The sequence below is a fragment of the Filicampus tigris genome, chromosome 10 (assembly GCF_054856515.1).
Source record: "Filicampus tigris isolate MCC_2025a chromosome 10, RoL_Ftig_1.0, whole genome shotgun sequence".
Taxonomy (NCBI): domain Eukaryota; kingdom Metazoa; phylum Chordata; class Actinopteri; order Syngnathiformes; family Syngnathidae; genus Filicampus; species Filicampus tigris.
The window spans coordinates 12,754,859-12,776,017 of record NC_141226.1 but is presented as its reverse complement, the minus strand read 5'-3'; the positions used below and the strand labels follow the sequence as shown (position 1 = coordinate 12,776,017).

Genomic DNA, 21,159 nt, shown 5'->3' with positions numbered 1-21,159 from the left:
TCAATTACCTTTTAAATTGCTAGTACAATTTTAGTTGCAAATTAAATTTCAATTACACATTTTTGAGTTTCAGTTTTATGCTGGGATGTTGAAGACCTTTGAGTTTCATCTTGCAGTACGCGCTCAGCTCTGGTCAATGTCGCCGATGGGTCATTATGGGATGCAAGTGTCTCGTAAAAAGTGAGCACTGTCCAAGCCATAAAGCAATTGCGCTGTCGTTGTGCAGCGTAAGCTCGCTGCCTTCCTAAAGCGTGCAGAGTCCACCTCGCCGCTCCGCCTCCGTCAACATCATCCCTGTCACCATTTTCGCCTCTCGCCATGACCTCGGCCAAGACGCTGAAGCTGGCCGCGTACGAACTTCTGCAGTTCGCCGCGCTGGCCGTTCCCGCGCTGGTGCTCGCCGAGCGCTTCGCCCGCCTGCTGAGCGACGTGAGAGGACGCGACGACACCGCCTACTGGCTGGCGGTGGCCTCGTCAGTGGCCTACGTGACCTCCTGCACCCTGCTGGTGTGGGTGCCCCTCAAGTATCACATCCTGAGGGGGCGGAGACTGAAGACCACGCGGTGGTGAGTGCATTGCGGTGATAATGTCACGCGTGTGACGGTAACCATAGAATCTGGGAGCAGAACTTAACCGCAACATGGGAAAATGTCTGCACTGCGGTGCCTTGAGATACGAGCTCAAATTGTTCTGTGACCACGCTCTTAACACAATCCGCACATGTCCAAATCATTATCTTCCTTTGAAATGAATGGAAATGCCATTAATCCATTGCAGCCCCACTAAAAACACATTTTGTTTGTATTTTGATACATATATATTAAATAAGGTAATTATATATGTCTGCTGTACTTAATTTCAGTTGTATAAAACCAGGGGCATTGCATTTACACATGAAAAATTTGTGTATCAAAGTGTTTGTCTTTTAGCATGCTATCGTTTTTCATGTTTTAAAGTGGAAGTCAACCCAAACATATTTTTTTCAGAATATGTTCTATGGAAGCACACTAGTTGAAACAACGCATTCTGATAAATATTTAGTTTGTGGAACAAGAGTTAATCCACCCGTTTTTAGCCATCTCTTTCACTCACTTCTGTCGACTGAAAATGACATCACAACTGCTCAGGTCTCAGGTACGGCTGACCTGTATTTGAAGCTGAGCCGCGATTGGTCGTTACCTGAGCCCTCAGCAGTTGTGATGTCATTTTCAGTCGACAGAAGTGACAAAATGGCCGCCCCCCCGGGCTGGCTAAAAAGAGGTGGATTTGGGGCATAACTCATATTCCACAAACGCAATATTAATCAGAATGCCGTGTTTCAACCAGTGGGCCTGCATAGAACATATTCTGGAAAAAATATGTTTGGGTTGATTTCCGCTTTAAATGTTTTGTTTTTGGTCAACCAGGAGACCAACAGTGCTGGCGTACCTCCTCTTGTGCACGCTACCTTGCTTTGCCATTGTAATAGCCAGCTCCCAGGTAAAAAAAAAAAAAAAAAAGTCTAAGGTAACAATCATTGTCAATAAAATGCTTAAGGATCGTCAAATGGAATGTATCCATACACAGGATATGTCCTCGAGACACTGTTGTATTAATATTGAGGCTACTGTATTGTCTTGATGTCCACTGAGAACGACTGAAGTCATGTTTTCACATAAAAAAAAAAAAAATCGCCACTGTCACAAGACCATGTGAGTTATTCAGTAACACAGTTAGTAATGTGACAAGTTGCCCATTAACTTTACTTCCAACATAAACTTATTTCTAGACTAGTCTCCAACATTACACAAGCCCAGATGCTTAACAATAAGATTTTATTTATTTATTCATTTTTTAAGTATTTATCTCTTCATCCATCTCTCCGTAGGTGCAAGTCAACGCAAGCGTGCGGCTGGACCACTTTGTTGAGTTGCCCGTCTCTTTGGTGATGTTGTCGCTCATTTGCGTGGACCTGGTGGAAAGGCTGCGGCCCTGCAGGCTCATCGGACGAGGTAATGTAAATATTGTATGCCAGAACCGGTTCGATGGTTTTATTTGTTTGAACAACGGTGTGACCTCAAACAATTTACGTGAACTTTTACATTACTTACATTGTAACAATGAATAGAAAATTGATCAAAATCGATTCAATTACTCGAAAATCGAGTTGATTAAATTAATCTAGAAAATGATGTCTTGAAAGGTTTTTTCATTCCAGATGCATAGCACATTTTGAATATGTAGATCAAATTATGCTTTTGCACCAAACATCATTGCGTATTGCGTTTGTGGCTGGCTGCCAAACCACACTAGTGCACAAAGACAAGCAAGGTAGCAATTTTTAAAAAATCAAATCGAAAATCGGGAACTGAAAATCAAAAATCGAATCGACTCGGGGCTTGAGTGAATCATTGCATCCCTATCACTGAGTGGAACTAAACCCATGCTGCCTGCACACAATTCAGACAAGTGTACCGATACACGATATTAGACTTTATATTCTGGTATATTCATCATTAAAACTGCAAAAGTTCCTAAAGTATTACATAACAGTATATCATATTTTTTAAAGTTACTAAAATTAAAAAAAAACATTCAATTTCTGGGCTTCACACTTGTTTTTTGTTAACTGAAGTTTTTCTCAATGGCAAAGATGGGGCACACCCCCATAGTTTCTAAATTTGCATGTAAATATCTGAGCGGTAAAGTGCACAACGCCAATGGCTGTTGTAATTTGCAGCAGACAACGTGGACCTCACCTTTGAGCTGCCGGGCCCGGTCCTGACCCACTTAGAAACGGTCAGCTCCATCTCCAACACGGTGCAGCCCATCCGAGCCCAGAACGGCACACCGCCCGACCGCCAATCGGAGCCCTCCAGCAAACCCGACGCCCCCCCCAGGCGGCCTGACGTTCCCGCCGGCCGCTCCACACCGATCGCCTCCAGAGCTTCGGGCGCCGCCTACCTGTACTCGTCGTCCTCGCGAGGCTTCTCGGGCCGCCTGGGCTTCCTGGGGAGGAGCGATGCCCGGTCGGAGGTGTTTGTCGATTGTTTCCTGTTCTGGTTGGACACGGTGGAGATGGTGCGGGTGGCGGGCGAGTCGGCCATCTTCTACTCGCCCTGGGTGTACCCCGTCTTCATCCTGGCCTTCCTCTCCAGCCTGAGGGCCGTCCTCGCCCCTCACGGCCCATTGCCATCCACAGCGGGGGTGGCACTCCAGGACATTCCCTTCTTGGTCGGGCGGGTGTCCCTGCTGGCCGTCTTTGGACCCGTCACGCCCATCTTGTTCCCTCTGAAGAATGTCCTGGTCAGCCTGGCCTTCATCTACTTCACCTGCATGACCAGGATGAAGATATTTAAGAGTCACAGCATGTTCTGACCACACACACGTCACACTGTAAATAGTCTTATGAAACAATGGGACATTTTTGTACAACACACATGAATGCAAGGAACAAAAATATGGGCTTCTCCCAGCAAAACGGCAAATTCCAAAAATCATAAATCTTCAAAGGAACATTTTAAGAAATTTGTGGAATTTCATTACATTTTGCGTATAGTTTTGAAAAATTAGAAGGAGTAGCACAACGGCCACAGCAAGAAAGGATTCATTTTTGAAATTCTATTTAACCCTAAACACTAATGTTAAACTTAATAACACCATCACTAATGTCAGGTACATTTAACCCGATATAATATCTCGGACAAAATACAGTTTTCATCAATTTATGTAAAAGTACAAACACTGTATGTCAAATTGGAAGTTGTCTTCTTTAATTTCCCAATACAAAATATCACATTAAAAAAAATACATGGGTGAAATCACCCGACGTTAGTGTTCTAGGGTTAATTGTCATTTCTGTATGTTTTTGTAAAGTACAATATTATGGAGTTTTATTTTTCCTCAGTAAAATAAACACACTACAACAACTTTTATTGCTTTTGGAGAAGGTTGAAATGTGTTAATGACATTTTCATTCATTTTGATGGGAAAAGGTGATTTGACACACAAGTATTGACTAAGTATTGGCATAAATGACAAATATTATTGCAGTTTACTGAGTCACTTAGTTATGAAACTTTTCTTCGTTTCTATCTGTATGACTGTCTTATATTATCTCTCAGTGGCCAAGGGACTGACACTAGAAGGAGCACATTGGCTAGAGCTGATTAATGGCGTTACCATTCATTTCAACAGCGAAAATTGAAGATTTCAGATACAAATGGTTCGAGATACTCACATGTCAAGGCGCCACTGTTTTCTATAAATATAATTTAAGCATGATTAACATTTTTGAAAGACGTAAAACAGATTTTTTTTAAAGTCTTACATAACACTACGCTAGCAATTTAGGGGTTGATTCATCCTACTTGGGGGAGGTAACTAAACCCCACAGAGCAGTTTATCTGTGCCCGTCAACACCAAACAGAAAATTGCTTGAAAGAAACAAGATGCAGAAAGGAGGCGGACATTGAAGACTGAGGGGAGTGTTGCTGTTGTGTGTGCGCCCGTGTGTGTGTGTGTGTGTGGTTTTCTTAGTCATTTGAATTCAGGCCGTGTGCCTCCTGCGCTAGCCCTAATGTTACCTGCTGCGCCATGACAACAGAGGCAGGGAGGCAAGGGCGCACACAAACACACGCACACCCGCACACACACACACAGGGAGGAGTACTAACACCGTGACACCGGTAAGAAGTGACAGAGGACCCGAGAAGCAGGGGAATGGGGGGGTTGGGGGGAACACAAAATGAGAGGACACCTTTCCGGACCCTAGACTCCCCCGTACACAATTTCCCGAGGAGAACCTGTGGACGACACTGGCGCAACTCCCTGGCTCAACAACACATCACGAGCCCGACCCAGGACAACAAAGTTGCTCACCCGTAGGCATCTTCAGCCTCCTCTTCCGCCCGACAGCTGATGTCTTGATGTATTGCTGTGGGCTGGGCAACTGGCGACGAGTGCAGTCCACTTATGTAAGTGACCAGCGTCCATGCATGTGCAACGGTAAAACCAGTGTTTTCCAAACTTTTTGGAATCGAGGCACATTTCTTTCATTGAAAAAATCCCACGGTACACCAGCAGCTGAAATTGTGGGGAAAAAGAAGCTTATTTTAACAAGATAAGTATTATATTGTTTATATAAGCATTTTGTAACATTGAAGAATGACGTTATATTATAACGTCTTGAATAGGAATTAAATAAACACAAAGAAAAAAGTATTTAATAATGTTTCATATTGATACTTACTCAGTGTGAAACATGGGCCTGTTTGGATCAACATGCGTCACTAATTCGCTTGTCTCTGTAAATGAAGACAATTAGCTATCTGCTGCTGCTGCCACCTGCTGGTATGGAAGAGTGCTACAATGTAGTAAAGGCATGATTACGCTGCCTGGCGCTAGACCGCACAAATTAGATAATTTCCCACGGCACCATCTGACAATATCTCACACCACTGTGCCGCGGCACAGAGTTTGAAAAACACTGGGTAAAACCACAAGTAGTAAAGAATAAGGCCTGCATTTGATTTTTTAAATGGGCAGATGGACGTAGATGAGAGAGGGAGGGAAAAAAACCCCATCAAATAGCCAAGTATTGTGTTATACCACAACTTATTTCACAATAAGCAGCACTTTGGTATTTGGTATATATTGAACAATTCATGCCCCCAAAAAAGGTTTCAAGTTGTTTATTGACACTCTCAAGTTTACTACCAAACTAAATATAAAATAAAGCAAATTTCACCTTTTGTGTTAAAAATAAACAGTAACACATTGTTCTGCCTTAGGAAAGTTGGCTTGGTTTAATGCTCACTAACTGTATGCTAATCTTTAGCATCGATCAACACGTTACAAGAACATATTCGAACAGAAACGCTAGAGCAATACATTAATTAGAATATTAATTCTACCTTCATTCTAAATTCAAGTGGTGATGGTTTTTCTGTCAAACCATAAAACCAATACAAGCATCCTTTGTGTGCGAGGGAAGTTAGGTTAGCTTAATGCTAACAATGCAATGCAAAAAAACATTTACATTTAGCATTATAGGAACAGTTTTTATTTAAACACAAATGGTTGCACAACACATGTAGACAGACAATATAACAATACTGGCAAGCATATTTTCTTTATCGTATATGGCAAATAACCAATATTACAACCTCTTACTGAGTCACTGAGTCATGTAGTAGTAAAAAAAAGTACCAGTGTTCTTTATTTGTGACTGCAAGACTGTATTATACTGCCTCCCGGTGGCCATGGTAGGCACAAAAAAAGGAGTAGCGTAATTAATTTAAATGCAGAAATAAATCATGACGCACACACTGTTTAAATCATTACATTTGATTTAATTATGTTATTACACTATGTTTTTTTATAAAATACAATATTATTGTGTTTTTTTCCTTGAAAAAAATCAAATATTTTTTTTTGGGATGAGGTGGAATTAATGGTACTTCCATTCATTTCAGTGAGGAAAGGTGATTTGAGGCTCTCTCTCTCTCTCTCTCTCTTTCTCTCTCTCTCTCCCTCTCTCTCTTTCTCTCTCTCTCTGACACACACTTGCATAAACGTACACACAAACACAAGGACATTTTGCTTGTAAGAGGCTTAGGGACAGATGTTTAGTTTATGTATGTGTGCACAGGCAAACACATGCACGGGGTCCTGACCCACTGTGTGATGGCGACTGACTCGAAGTGATGACATGACTCAAGGGAACTCCATCCCGCTGCATCGCCAACCTCAACATCACTTCCTCGGCACGTTGCCGGGGTAACATTGCAGTTCTGTACCGTTGTGGGCAAATTCACATTGGGTCACTTATATGGGTACACTTGCACAACCTCATGACATCGAATACAAATTAAGTATAGAATAGTGCCGAGGAGGTTATGTTCTATTTGGCAGCGGAACTACAAATTAAGGTGTGGAACCTGGATCATTTCATAAACATATGAAACGAATTCCAGTCTGACAATGTCAATTGAAAGTGAGCAATATAAAGGCACAATTGTTCTAATGGTGTGTCCGTGCACTGAAGTGAAGGGACTAGGCTGCTCGTTTGTTGATGCTTATAGGAAGTTAGTGGAGTGCTCGCATGCTTCACTGCATCCGGGCGATCGTCCAAATGGCGTGCTGCTACTTCAGCATATCATAGCTCCTATCACTTCTATTATGTAAGAACTTCTTCACAACATGCAATCCTCATCGCCCTGTGATTTGGTACTAACCGGACACGCTTGAAGTAAAACTACAGTGGTGCCTTCAGATGCAAGTTGAATTTGTCCCGTGACCACGTTTTGAACACAAATCATCCGCATCTTGAATCATCTTTCCCTATTGACAAGAAAGGAAATGCCATTAATCCGTTCAAGCCTTTCCCCCAAAAAACAGCATACTATTGTAATGGGCATTTCAATTGGGAAAAACAGCACTCCATAATGTTGCAGTTGGTAAAAATGTATAGTATTGACTTCATAAAATAGAATTAAAAAGAATAAAGTCACACTGGATCAAATGAATGGCCATCCTGCTGCTGCCCACCTTGGGGTAATATAAGACAGACAGATGAATATACTGTACATGGACATCTGTACAGTGTAGATGTCTCAGCTCCTTGTTGAGGATAAAGAATATATATGACTGTTATATTGAGTATTTTATATTTGTGTTCAAATATAAGTTGCTCAAATGGTTATATGTGTTTCTCTTTATAGGATTGCATTAAGCTATCCCAAAAAGGCCATGTTTTAAATATACAACGTGTAAATATCCTAGTTTTATGTTTGCTTTGACATCAAATTTCAACTTGGTGTGGCAATAAACAGATTTGCTGATTTTTGTTTAGGAATTAATCCCTATTGGCCAACGTGCTGCTTATTGTTAAGCACAGTGAGTTATCTCGTGTATGCTTTAGAAATAAAGTTGCCTTGCTTTGCATATTGTGAAGTGAGAAGAGTTGAGTTCACTTCTCATAATACAATTTCCTCACATTTGGTTACACCCGTAAATGTACGGTTTGTTCTATGAAATTTAGATTTTTTTTTCTCAAAACTTTACAACTTTACTAGACTTTACGATTCGCTCTCAACCTTTTGACTTTTAACAGTTAACAACAACAGTTTAAAGACTTCAAGATCGTATTAAAACTTAATCACACAAGTAAATTTTGACTTTACACGTTTATTTTCATATTGTGCACTTTACTTACATATTTTGTCACGAATTTTAATTCACTGAACTTTCCAACATTTTCCACATAATATCACTATGTAATTCTCGTCAATGCCTGGTTAATTCTGTTACTTTTTTGAGTGACTTTTTGTAACGTCAAACATTTTTTTCTTGACATTCAACTATTTTTTTTCATTGTATTTAATTATTCTACACTTCATTTTTCACTACACAAGATAAAAATGACGCATTAAAAAAGAACACTGCAGGTTTATGGAACCAACCTAAAACAAGTAACATCATTTTGCATTTAAAAAGAAATGAATAAATTAAAAAAATAAACTTCTTATTTTTTAAGAACGGTGTCGTAACGGTTAAGAAAAGCTTTATACATTTGCTCACATGGGAATTAAATGCTTTTAAATGCCATCTCCCTATTGGAGTCTGTGGCTTCACAGACTCACGTATGAGTGCAGCCAAACACACGCACACGCACACGCACACGCACACTTGCATGGCTAACCAACCCAACGCGCATGCACTGGTGGGTTTATTAAACCGGCGTGCACCACGCTTGGACTTCTCGGTGCTGCAGGACGCGCGCAACAGATGCGCACCGGGGAATAAGCCGTTAATACCCCAAGGACTCTCAGGAGAAACCCACCCACCCTCACGCAACTCCTCAGTCTCACACGTGTCACCATCTCCGTGGACGTCGCAGAAGAGGAACCGTGCACTTTTTTTCTTTTATAATTTGGGAACGTTTTTACGCGTGTCGCTGGGCAGCGTGGACAAGTTCCCCTCCGTTCTTGCAAGATAGTGGCCCATATGTGTCAACCAAAAGGCGTCGCAGGTGAAGCGCAGACTCGGACACGCGTGGAATGACAGCAGCACTCGTTGTTCGGCAGGATGCCGCCCAAGAAAAAGGTAAAAATACTCCATTTGCTGTGTGGTTGCGCGCGTGCGCGTGGAACAGGAAGTGTCACAGAACGCGCCATCTGTTGCATTGGGCGCTAATCCCTGTGTGAGGCCTTTCCACTCCACTAAACCAGCAAGTGTGCGTGAATGTGCGCGTGCGTGTGCGCGTGGCCTATCACTGTGGTGTGGAAGTAGAAGGAGTTACATAATCTCTTGGCCTGGGACCACTAGTTGATGGAGCCAATGAAGTCAATGCACTAGATGTTGATGTTAATCTCGAGGGGATAGATTAATTTAATGCAGTTTGACAGTTGTTTTTCTGTGAAGTTAAAATTGAAACTTGTACTTTATTCACAACATGGTGACTTCAGGCTCAGTTTTATATCAAGAAGGCTCTGCAAAACAATCAATGTGATCGAACACTAACAGAGGTGCCTTGAGATAAGAGTGATATGAGTCGTTATTAGGTCAGTTTTATTTATATTTTTTTTACTTGCAAGCGCGGACTTGTGATACGAGTGTATGGCGGCAGTGAACTCAGTTCAACTCACTTCACAATTAGCAGTAGTTTGGCGGCTATTAAACAATTCATGAAAAAAAAAGATGCTTCAGGATCTTTATTGCCACTACTAGTTGAAGTTTATAGACAAAATAGTCTATAAACGCCTAAACGTGCCCAGGTGACACTGCCTCTTGCTTGAGAAACAAAAAATAGATGGAATTGCTCCAACTACTATGAATTGAACTACGGGGCACCCTGGTGGACTAGTGGTTAGCATGTCATCTTTACAGTTCTGAGTTTCTCAGTTTGAATCTCAGAGGTAGTGTGGAATTTGCACATTCCAAAAAATGCATGTTATGTTCACTGAAGACTTTTAATTATCCATAGGTGCAAATGGTTGTTTGTCCTTATGTGCCCAGTGATCAACTGGCGGTCGGTCCAGGATGTAGTCTGCCTCTCTTCCAAAGTCATCTTGGATGGCTTCCAGCTCAATCTAGACTCTAATTTGGACTATCATCTATTTGATGAAATAGCTAGTTAGCATGCTAACGGGTTAGCTGTCAATTAGGAACAACAGGTATTGGTTTTGATGATGTGCTGAGAAACATGATGCCATGCGGTAGGTGGCGTTTGAGTGTGTAGACTGTAGAGAAAAAACTGGCAGCATGTCTTTGCCAGTCTACTGCCGGTGACGTCTTTTAAGCCTCTTACGCCGTCTTTCCGTCCAGATACCTGCTCTCCATTCCGGGACGGAAAGTGGGGCAACAATCTGGAAGGTTCATGTAGGAATACTGTGCTTTCCTACCTTTTTTGAAATATTTTCCAACAGGAAATTTTACAGTCGCCCCATGCTATATCACAGTACACTTTTTGCAGCTTCACTGCGTCGCAGATTTTTTTTTTTATCATACTTATATCGCGCATAATTCACTACATTAAGTTCAATGGCGCTGGCCCAATATATACGAGGATATCAGCACATTCTTGCTTTTTTAAGATTTAATATCCAATCTTTTGAGGTTTATCTACTTGAATTCATCAATCATCATTGATATTTTTACCATGCTGCATACATTTTTCTGGGCGTCAGGTTAAATTCTTCCATTAAATCCTTGAACAAGATATAAATGTCGTGAAAATGTCAAATGTAAAATATTCAGATAAACTTTAAACTGAAAAAAAAAAAACATAACGTGGAAAAAAGTAAATACACAGAAGTAGCCTACTTGTATTATTTTCTTAGAGGTCTACATACTACAGTATAAAGATGCTAAATATAATATAATAATACATAATAATTGAAATTTATCGTATTATATCATGAAATTACAGGGCCACCACAACATGAGTCATGGTGGCCCGACATGGCTACAAACCAAAAAAGCTTGAAGGAGAAGTCAGGTCAAAAAATGTTCTTCACAATATGTTCTTTGCACCGCCACTAGTCTAATCATGGTATTCTGATTGATATTGTGTTTGTGGGATATGAATTAAACTGAAAAATTCCCCCGTTTTAATCCACCTCAGGGGGCGGCCATTTTGCCACTTGCTGTCAGCTAAAAATGACATCACAGCGCCTAAGGGCTTGGCTTGTGAACTTCACATGTGTGAACAAACCCAGAAAACAGGTGAGCTGTGACGGTCGTTAATTGAGCACATGGGCACTATGATGACATTTTCAGTCGACAGCAAGTGGTAGTACAAGTACATTATGTAGCAATAAACGCTTGCCAGAGGAATTTGTGTATGAAAAAAATCTGAGACTGACCAAAATTTGCTATCAGTTTGCACTTAACAAAAGAAGCTAAATGCAATGTACCTATTTCAAAGTACAACTGGCTAAAGTTACAAAACTGCACATCTATGTAAAAGTAAACATGGTTAGCCATCTAGCCTACCAATGCTAGTTAAAGTTAAAGATAAAAATAATAACACTGTACAGCTATTGTAAGTCTTATCCAAGGACAGACATGGAGTCGTTCCTATCGTTCCCTCTCTCTCTCTTTTTAAATCCCGGATTGGCGCATGCTATCTTAATCTCCTTACCGCGACACAATCATGACCCAGAGAGAAAGAGAGTTCATTTATCTGTGAAGCATGTTGATTATTTTTAATTTTTTTTTGTGCCTTTTATAAAATACAGCATGGGGAAAAATCATTGGAGTGCAGCCTTTACCTTTTCTTAATAGTTGTTGAAAAAGTTAGTTAAGAGTGTCTCAAAGACAACAGGACATGGCACGTGCACTGCATGCAAATGAACTGCGCCAGCTAATGATGTCCCATTAAGCCGTGGAAACGTAACGAGAGTAAGTAAGCACAAGACCCTCATTGGAGGGTCAATATGAAATCAGTCATAAGAGCTGCTCGCCAGCCAATAAGGTCGGATTTTGGACTCACAGTATTTACTCGGTACGAGAGAAAATGTCACTGTTTGGTACAACAACAGACAGTGTTCTTGAGTGTTTGAGCAGCAGCGTTCGAGCAAGCAGTACGTTTCCCTTCAGAGCTAGCAATCTCTGTTACCTTTCTTGTCAGATCTTGAGCAAGTAGTATGCTCCCAGTCAGCGCTATAGTCAGCGTCTAGTAAGCACCTGAGCAATCAGTCCATATTTTAGCACTCGAGCAGTCAGTACATATTTCTTGTCAGCGCTTGTACAGTTGGTACATTGGAGAAAACTCTTTAGTTGAGTAATCAGTATATCTATGGAATAATCACAGATGAAAGGTCATTTATACCAGACAGAAGAATTCTCAAAAAGCATCAGCATTGTTGAATAATTCAGTGATGGCATCGTGTGCGCGTTCTTGGCCAGGTGACTTTGGCTTGTAGGAGAGCCAGGTGCTGGGCGAGCAGATGTCGAGCAGAGTAAACTGAATACCGCCTCAGGGGCGACTGAAAGTTGCTTCTCGAGGATACATTTTGACTTTGCGCTGTGTAAGCGGAGGAATAATGAATACAGTTGTGCCCTCTTTCAGGGAGAGCGTCACGACTCGGACGCCGCTGAGGAAAGAAATGCCCAAGTGCAGTTGGAGAAAGCAAAGGTATTTCAGACTCAATGCGGCCTTCATTCACGCTCTAAACGGTCATGCCGGGATGAAGAATTGCGATTAATTCAAGAAATAAGGTTGAATAATTCGTTAATTAGGGTGTTTGTGCATCCATTTCCTCAGTACCGGCCTGTGGCTTTCGCCGTACGCTGCAACTTCTCCTACACGCCGGCAGATGACGACAATGTGCCAGTGCCGGGCCAGGCCACCACCTTTGAGGCCCGAGATTTCCTCCACGTCAAAGAGGTTGGGCACACCTATTCTGTGTTTTCTTCTGGTACAGTGGTGCCTTTAGATACGAGTTTAATTTGTTCCTTGACCACGCTCTTAACTCAAAACACGTATAGCTCAAATCATCTTTCCCCTCCTAAAAAAGAATGTAATGTGTTTTTTTATTTTTTGTAATTAGAGATATACATAATAACATACAGTAATGACATAATTAAGTATACCAATAGAGAGTTAAACTGTTTTTGTCACACCTCCATCAATTGTGCTACTCATTCTGGTATGCCCGCCTTGGCCACCAGGAAGCAGACAGACAGACAGACAGACATATGGACATATACTGTACTGCAGTCTCAGTTCCTCTCTTAGATTCTCAGTAGCCTACAGCAGTAATATTAGTCGTTCTTTGTAGAGGGAAAGAAGTACTGTATATTTTCTGTGAGTATTGTGCTATGGTTTTTCTACATGTACTACAGCACCGTTTGTGCTAGATATCCGTTGCTTTAAAGGTAACACCGCCACACTGTTGCTAATTCTTAGGCCGTGTGCCTACGGAGTTTCAAACTGTATGCTAGCATCCAGATAGTGGAGGCTATGTGTTTTCTTTGAATACACAATGTTAGATTTATGTTTAGTTTAGCAGTAACCTTTAGCTGAGAGTTGTAATAAATAGGTTGAAGCCAGTTTTTTCGAAAAATATTTTCAAGTTGTCAACCAGCTACCTTGTTGTGGAGTGTGTTGAGTCACCTGCCACCATACAGGGGTCGTATCTGAAGTTTGTGCTCACAACAAGACAAAGAAAAAAATTGGCCGATCCACATCATAATCCCAGAATAAATCGGACCTCTCTCATCTCAAGACACCACTGTATTAACAGAAATTTAACAACGAATGGTGGATCGGCCGGCCTGTGAAGGAGGACAGTGTGGTGGGCTTCATCCCCAGTCCGGTCAACCTGGAGACAATCCTGATCAGAAGGGAAGTCCAGGCCAGGAAGGCGGCTAAGGCCTTAGCCAAGTATGTCGTCATTAACCAAACTTTACTTTCAAAGTGCTGTTAAATCAATTCAAGTCAAAACTCTATTCTTTCAGCAAAGCATCATCACAAATGGCTCAAGATATGAACTCTAAGAAATACACGCCTCCTTCACAAGGTGAACATGGACAGTCAGTGGATGGTCAGTCTGTTGCCGGTGTGACTGTATGTAATTGTACACCCATTGTCTCCTTCAACAGCCAATCAGCAGGTGAAAAAAAAGCCGGTAAGTTATTTTTCTTCAACCACTAAGATTCCCCCCTAGGAGTGCACATTTTTTACATTATATGCAGTAAACGGTATGAATTTGGCGTACAGCATAGATTTGGACTTTTCTAAGAAATTGTCATAGCACTTGTTGAGGAGTCGGACATCATTTAAATTTGTATCTGTCTCAGTCTGAAAATGGCCTCAAGCACGTCTGACCGAGGAGCTGCCAGCCATATACGTGTGTTAACGTCTAGCAGTCAGTCAGTCTTCCCTGTTTTCCTGGCTGCTTGGCCATGACAATGCTAAACTAAGCTAATTTACTCCACACCAGCTACAAGGTGTAGTTGTCTTGCTACGCGGTAAAAAACTTTCTTGGTGCAGAGCCACTCCTTTAAGTTATTAATCCTCACACTTCTACACTTCTGACAAGTTTTGTTATTACTAAACGAGGATGAGTACTAGTAGCTAATCATGTGGCACACTGAGGCAGAAGAGCAAACAACAGCAGATGGAGAAAACACACTAACTGCTAATCTAATGTGAAATTTAGAGGTCTGGCGAAACAACAGCCCAGAATAAGTGTTTGATTGGTACAGTACACTTGTAACAGAACTCTTGCAAACTAGCTAACTTTCTAGCCTAGCGAAGTTAATACAACAGCTACACAACGTATGACAGCCGGAAATGAATCAGTACTTTATTGCATACAATTAGCCAAGGGAAATCTACAGGTCAAATTTACATGAATAGAAAAATGCATAATCTTCATCCAATCCAATCCACTACAAGGCACTGTTTCAAAATACATACAGTGCAATACAATCTAATGCAGTACAACGGAATCTTTTTTTTTTGTTTGTGCGTTGGGTGCAGGGGGAGCAGGTGTCCATGTACGACGTGGTGCCGACCATGCGTCCTGTGGTTCTCATGGGACCATCACTGAAGGGATTAGAGGTGAGGCCTACCCTCTAAAATTCACCCTTTTAATCTCCTGCTTTATTGGATAACTTCATGATGCCTGTCGAGCGCCCTTTCCTTTCATTCCAGGTGACAGACATGATGCAAAAAGCCCTTTTTGACTTTTTGAAACATCGATTCGAAGGCAGGTCAGTTAAAGGTGGTATAGTGATCATGCTGGAATAAAACAATACATACATGGGTCCTTGGTTTCCAACGTTCCATCCCTACTCATTAACCTATGCTAATGTAGTAGCTAAATCAGAATTACAGTCAACGTTTGTATTACTAATAATTGTAGACATTGATGTTGACATAAACCAAGCCAATGAGAAACAGTTAGTTTGGCAGTAGCAGACTAGTTCTAATTCTAAACTAGTTCATTGCATGCTGTTCGTAGAGTTGCCAACCGTCCCTTGAAAAACGGAATCATCCCGTATTTAGAAATGTAAGTAAGCGTCTGTATTGAGTTGTAAAAGGGGCGCACTTTTTCCCGTAATATTGTGAGAGTCAAAAATAGTCCGTAAAATGTCGATGGAATTAATGAACCCCAGCTTCCTTTATATGACAACTTACCATAACGGTCTTAGGACATCCCCTGGTCTGTGACCAATGAGCTGACAGCACATTCAGACATGAGTAAGACGATATAGAATCCACTTATCTTATTGGTCGAGGTACTGTTGCTTTGCCAAAGTAGATAGATATCTCTCAAATTACAGGGTGTCCTCGATTTCCTATGGCTTTCCGTTCCTACGGCAGTAACGTACCCAAATTTGTACGGAAATTGGAATTCATCACAGTCTAGCACTAACCCACATGAATGTCTTGTTAAAGTCATAATTACAGTAATCAGTATGCCGAATTCTGCCTGTATGGACACATAACTAGTTTATTGCACACAGATTGTAACCTCAAAACCACCTATGTTAGTCCTGTTGTAAACTGAGGCCTCCCTGTATATTAATTATGATTTTTTTTATTTTTCTGCAGAATCACAATCACACGGGTGACAGCGGACATCTCTCTGGCTAAGCGCTCAATACTTAACAACCCGGGGAAAAAAGCCTTAATTGACCGCACCAACACCCGTTCCAATTTAGGTACAATGTTAGGTTTATACTAGCTACCTCTCAATGTAACACTACGCTTAAATAATGTCATGTAGTCTACTCTGTTAGTTTACATTTTGTCTTTCTCGTTGCTTTTTTTGTCACAGATGCTGCTGGTATGTAAACGAATGCATTTCCATATTATCAGTGTTTGAACGCTCCATCATCCTGCTGCTCGTCCCCGTCATGGCCCATCGTATAATCACACTTGTCTGCCTTTGCAAAATGCTGTTGGTGTTGCTTCACAGCTCTTCACGGGTTTAGGCACATTGACTGTTGAATTATTGTTCTTATATTTTTGCTCGTTTTGTTAAAACACCTCACCTCAAATAAACCCTCATTTTTTAGCTACTGGCTAATTTTGAACATTAGCATACTGCTGTTATTAGGACTTAGTATTTGATTGTACAGTGAGACACAAGAGGTCCCTGTGTCGACGTTACGGGTCCACGTGGGATGCTAGCAAGCTAGCTAGTAGCTTTGTTAGCAATTCATCATGCTGTGGTTGATTAAGTCCTCGACCTGAATACCTAATTTATCTGTTATTTATATTAGTTACAATACATATTATTTTGTGAGTTGTTTAAAAAAATACATGTTTGATAAATTATCAAATGCATTTTTACAAATTGAATCCGACCACTAATAAATACCTGATACTCTCAGCAAATGAGTTGCATGAGCCGTCTGCCATTTGAGAAAACACCATAACGTAAGCAGAAGACTCTAAATACTGTACACGTTTGGATTGTTAATTCAGAAAAACAACACTGAAGCTTGTTTACCTTTGTTCAGTATGGAGACTATAGGTTAGTGACTGAGCCCTGAGTTACCTCTGAGATGTACTTCTGCCATTGCAGCCCAGATCCAGGGGGAGGTGGAACGCATATTTGAACTGGCCCGCAGCTTACAGCTGGTGGTGTTGGACGCGGACACCGTCAACCATCCTTTACAGGTGTCCAAGACCTCCCTGGCGCCCATCCTAGTCTACGTCAAGATTTCCTCACCAAAGGTAAACTCCATCAGTGAGAAGAGAGTGAGAACATTTTGGGTTCCATTTTTTGTGCCCAGTGCAAGTCTAGCGCAAAACGCAGTCTAACTAGTCTGTGTGCATGGGTGGAGTTTTATTTCTTTTGATATTTTTCCTAGACTGGCGCAGGTGGAGGCGTTTGCGCCGTTGTATGAGGGAACGCAGCCGACTTGTTTGCTATCCAATGGAACCGGATCCCCTCATTCCCTTTAAATTTAATTCAGAATAGAGAGAGGCGCACAGTCTACATGGCATGTAGATGCGAGAGCTCGACATGCGCAAAGTAACTTTAAAAGGAACCGACACCACCTGCGGTTGATGAGACCTGCAAAGGCCTGATTGGATTGCATTTCTACTCATTTCAATTGGAATCAATTTGAGATTGAATTATTTTGAATTACAAATGTGCTCAAGAATTGAACATGTATCTCAAGGCATCCCTCGCTGTATTTCCAGAAATGTACTTACTTTTCTACAGGTGTTGACCAGGCTGATCAAGACCAGGGGAAAGTCTCAGACCAAACATCTCAACGTTCAGCTGGTGGCTGCAGACAAGCTTGCCCAGTGTCCTCCGGTGAGCACCATCTTGTGGCCAAACATGAGTATTTGACAGGTCTCATTAAAATCGAAAGAATCGATGATGGCTGGATAAACTAATTGAATCAAATCTAATATAGAACGTGTAAAGCGGAAGTAAGCAATGGAAGTAAAATGCAAAAGAAGAGGGGAGATGAAATAGGTGGGCTACTTAAATTGAATGCGGAAACGGAAGAACAGCGGTGCCTTGAGACACTAGTTTAACCACGCTCAGAACTCAAAAGACCCGTGTCTCAATTCATCGGTCTCCTATGAAATGAATATAAATGCCAGTAAACCGTTCTACCCCCCCAAAACCCCCCCCAAAAATTGTTGTTTGTGTTTTTTGACACAGAATAATATCATTTGAATATGCTGTGCATGATAAAAACATAGACACAGACTTTCCTAAGATAAAGATACGTGGTTGTTTTAAATACACATTTTGTAATTCTCGTTGTTTTATGTTTAGTTTGACAGTAAACTTCAACTGGGAATGTCACAACTTAACAGCTTAAAACCTCTTTTTTGATTACTTGCTCACTATTTGCCAAACTGTTGTTTATTTTGAAGTGTGTTGAACAGAGGTCATTGCTGCCATATAAAGGTTTGTATTTTGAATTTGGCAAAGCAGAAAATCGCCTGAATGACAGGTCATATCTGAAAAACACGCAAGTCAGGTCACTCGTATCCCATGGCACCATTTTAATTTCAAAGATAGGATTAATGTTCGATTCTTACATTGGATTTCATGAACTGGTACGTGTGTACCTAATCAAGTGTCCTTTGGTGTTTATCCTTATTCTGTGTAAATTGCGATTTTTTTTTTTGTGTGTTCACCCTTTGTGCTCCATAGGAAATGTTTGATGTCATCTTGGACGAAAACCAGCTGACGGACGCCTGCGAGCACATCGCCGACTACCTGGAGTCGTACTGGAGGGCCACGCATCCACCTGAAATGGAACCCACCAACGATCTGGTGGCAAGGCTGGCCGAGAACACGCTGCCCACCAGTCCCACCGTCATACCGGTCGGTAACACTGAGGACACGTGACGTGTCATAACAGTGATGTCATGTCGTCCCAAAGCATATCCCACCCATTCCCAATCTGACACACTTTACTATAAATATAGCAGCAATGCTTATATTTATTGAGTTTTGCTTCCATTCATTCATCTCACATCTCATTTCTCCCTATCATCCTACTCCTTCACTGGAAAGATACACAAGTGATATTTTCTGGTAAGTGACAAATCATCCGATTCCACTCGACTGCATCATTGTATTGTTTTATCTCCTCTTGCCATCATCCTTTTTTTTCATATTAAAGGAATTAATACTGAAGGTTAACAAACTCTGAGTATTACATATTAAAATAATAATTTTTAGAGTTATAAAATCCTTAAGGAAAAACATTGGCTATTCTGAGTATTTTATTGGCTATTATTTATGCTTTTTTCCCTTGTAAAATCACAATTTAACACTCAGAAATAACTGTATTTTAACCAACCAAAAATTCAGAACAAGTTCAAGCCACTGTAACATAATGCCCAGTTTGAACATTTAATTAAGTGATTCTTTTGCGTGCCACTAGAGGGAGCCCGTGTAACATTAGCTGTACAAGCACACTACAACCTACCGGTAATGAACAAATGGCTTGAAAAATAATTCTAATGACATATCCATAATATTGAAGCAAAATTAAATTCTTTTAAAAAAATATTTACGGTACAGTGAAACCCTGCATATACGCTTGCTTACTATGTACTCCAAACTATGTACTCTATACCACTCATCCATTATGCTACCCTGAAATGTTTTTGACTACCGAATAATTCTCTTTATTTTTACCTATTTCCATTCTGGATTCTTAAAATAGTTTTAATTTAGGGTGTAACCCAAACAATTTTTGAAAATATGAAAATTGCCTCATGTTTGACAAATGAATTCATAGTAATAATGGTGATAATAACATTTTCCTGTGTGAAAATATGAATGATTATACTGCCGTTCACTTTGTCAGGACGAGCAAAAGAGTAAGAAGCCGGCAGCATCCAAGAGGAAGGGTCCCCTCGACAATCCCTCCAGCCAGGAGCTCCCCTCATCGGTCCAGCAGAAACACGGCGAGGGTCGACGAGAGCACGAGGAGGAGGAGCGTCTCCTGTGCAGCGAAACCAAGCGAGCCCAGCACTCTCGCCACCACCGCCATCATCACCACCATCACCACCACCACCGCAGAACAGAGGCCGGTCACACCCACACACTTGAAAAGGAGGACGAGGAGGAGGAGGAGCAGGAGGAGGATGGATGCTATAACCACCGGGACCGCCACCATCATCACCATCATCATCATCGCCGCGACGACGACTACGATCACCACAGGCCGCACCAACATTTCATGGGGGACCACGGCGACCACCACGGCAGAGAAAGAGAGCGGGAGAGGCTCCATACAAGGGAGAGGGACAAGGACCGAGGCAGAGACGCTAGGCTGAGCCACAGGGACTCGCATTTGCCCTAGTTTCTCCTCTGACTTCATTAAAAATGTGTGAAAAATATGATTAACAAACATTTATTATTGTACATTTTGAGCATTTTTTTTATTACTATCGCTGTACCTTTGCTCTAGTTTTGGTGCAAAAAGACCTGTTATACAATTAAAACACTTCTCACTAGCACAAATGGCTATGTGAGTTTTGTTGATGAATTGAGAAGCTCTATAGAAGCAATGTATTACTATTATTAGTAGTAGTGATACTCTGGGGTTGTTGCACCTGATTAAAAGCGCCAGTACCCGTTTCACGCTCTCCCCCCAGCCTTTTTTAATTAATTAATTAATTTTATATGGTGAATCACTGCATATTGGCTGTATATGTGCTCAGGCCAAAGCAATAAAAGTGCTGCTTTGGGACCATCTTGTAGCATCATGGTGCAAAGGAACCATGTTATAGTATTTTAGCCTTCATCTTTTAGCATCTTGGTGCTAAAAAACTATGTTGAAGTGCGTTGAGAGGTTTCACATAGAGCTTAGTCGCCATCTTTGCGCCAAGGAACTAGTTTAGGAGCTTCACCTAGGGCTTTGACACCATCTTGTGGTATCTTGGTGCCAAGGAACTATGTTGAAATGAGTTGAAGTCAAAGTCCAGTCAGAAGCGCTCTTTACAATAATATGTTCTATGCGCTCCCACCAGTCTGAACACGGTACTGTATTCTGATTAATATTGCGTTTGTGGAATATGAAAAATCTACGCTTTCGTATTGATCTCAGGGGCAGCCATTTTGCCTTGGTCTGACACTTGCTGTTGACTGGAAATGACATCCCACATCTTGTAGCACCTTAAGAGTGTTGCACGAAGCGCACGAAAAATGTGAAAAGGTCCGT

General features: G+C 41.3%; 2 protein-coding genes and 1 long non-coding RNA gene across 5 annotated transcripts; 2 read left to right on the top strand and 1 right to left on the bottom strand.

Annotated features, from left to right (window-relative positions):
* Positions 1-302: 302 nt before the first annotated feature.
* Positions 303-3,357, top strand: tmem236 (transmembrane protein 236). The gene is made up of 4 exons (XM_086042385.1): positions 303-566; positions 1,407-1,479; positions 1,868-1,991; positions 2,720-3,357. The coding sequence occupies exons 1-4, from the start codon at positions 319-321 to the stop codon at positions 3,355-3,357; spliced, it is 1,083 nt and encodes a 360-aa protein (XP_085898511.1). The 5' UTR covers positions 303-318.
* On the bottom strand, positions 1,525-5,497 carry LOC147140868 (uncharacterized). Of its 2 annotated transcripts, XR_015088290.1 has the most exons (4): positions 5,231-5,496; positions 4,861-5,064; positions 2,739-3,311; positions 1,525-1,971 (listed from the first exon to the last, which is right to left on the bottom strand). It is a non-coding gene; the product is annotated as an uncharacterized LOC147140868 (long non-coding RNA). The 2 variants fall into 2 exon arrangements; XR_015088289.1 differs by having other exon boundaries at positions 1,525-3,311; positions 5,231-5,497.
* On the top strand, positions 4,556-20,553 carry cacnb2b (calcium channel, voltage-dependent, beta 2b). 2 transcript variants are annotated; one of them, XM_086042381.1, is made up of 13 exons: positions 4,556-4,955; positions 12,557-12,622; positions 12,752-12,874; positions 13,734-13,873; positions 13,948-14,009; positions 14,092-14,117; positions 14,975-15,055; positions 15,149-15,207; positions 16,052-16,161; positions 17,031-17,182; positions 17,679-17,774; positions 18,633-18,806; positions 19,801-20,553. In XM_086042381.1, exons 1-13 carry the CDS (start codon positions 4,908-4,910, stop codon positions 20,296-20,298), a joined length of 1,635 nt encoding a protein of 544 aa, XP_085898507.1. In that variant the 5' UTR covers positions 4,556-4,907; the 3' UTR covers positions 20,299-20,553. The 2 variants fall into 2 exon arrangements, with proteins under 2 accessions (XP_085898507.1, XP_085898509.1); XM_086042383.1 differs by lacking the exon at positions 4,556-4,955 and adding an exon at positions 8,658-9,087 and having other exon boundaries at positions 19,801-20,548.
* The last annotated feature ends 606 nt before the right edge of the window (positions 20,554-21,159 follow it).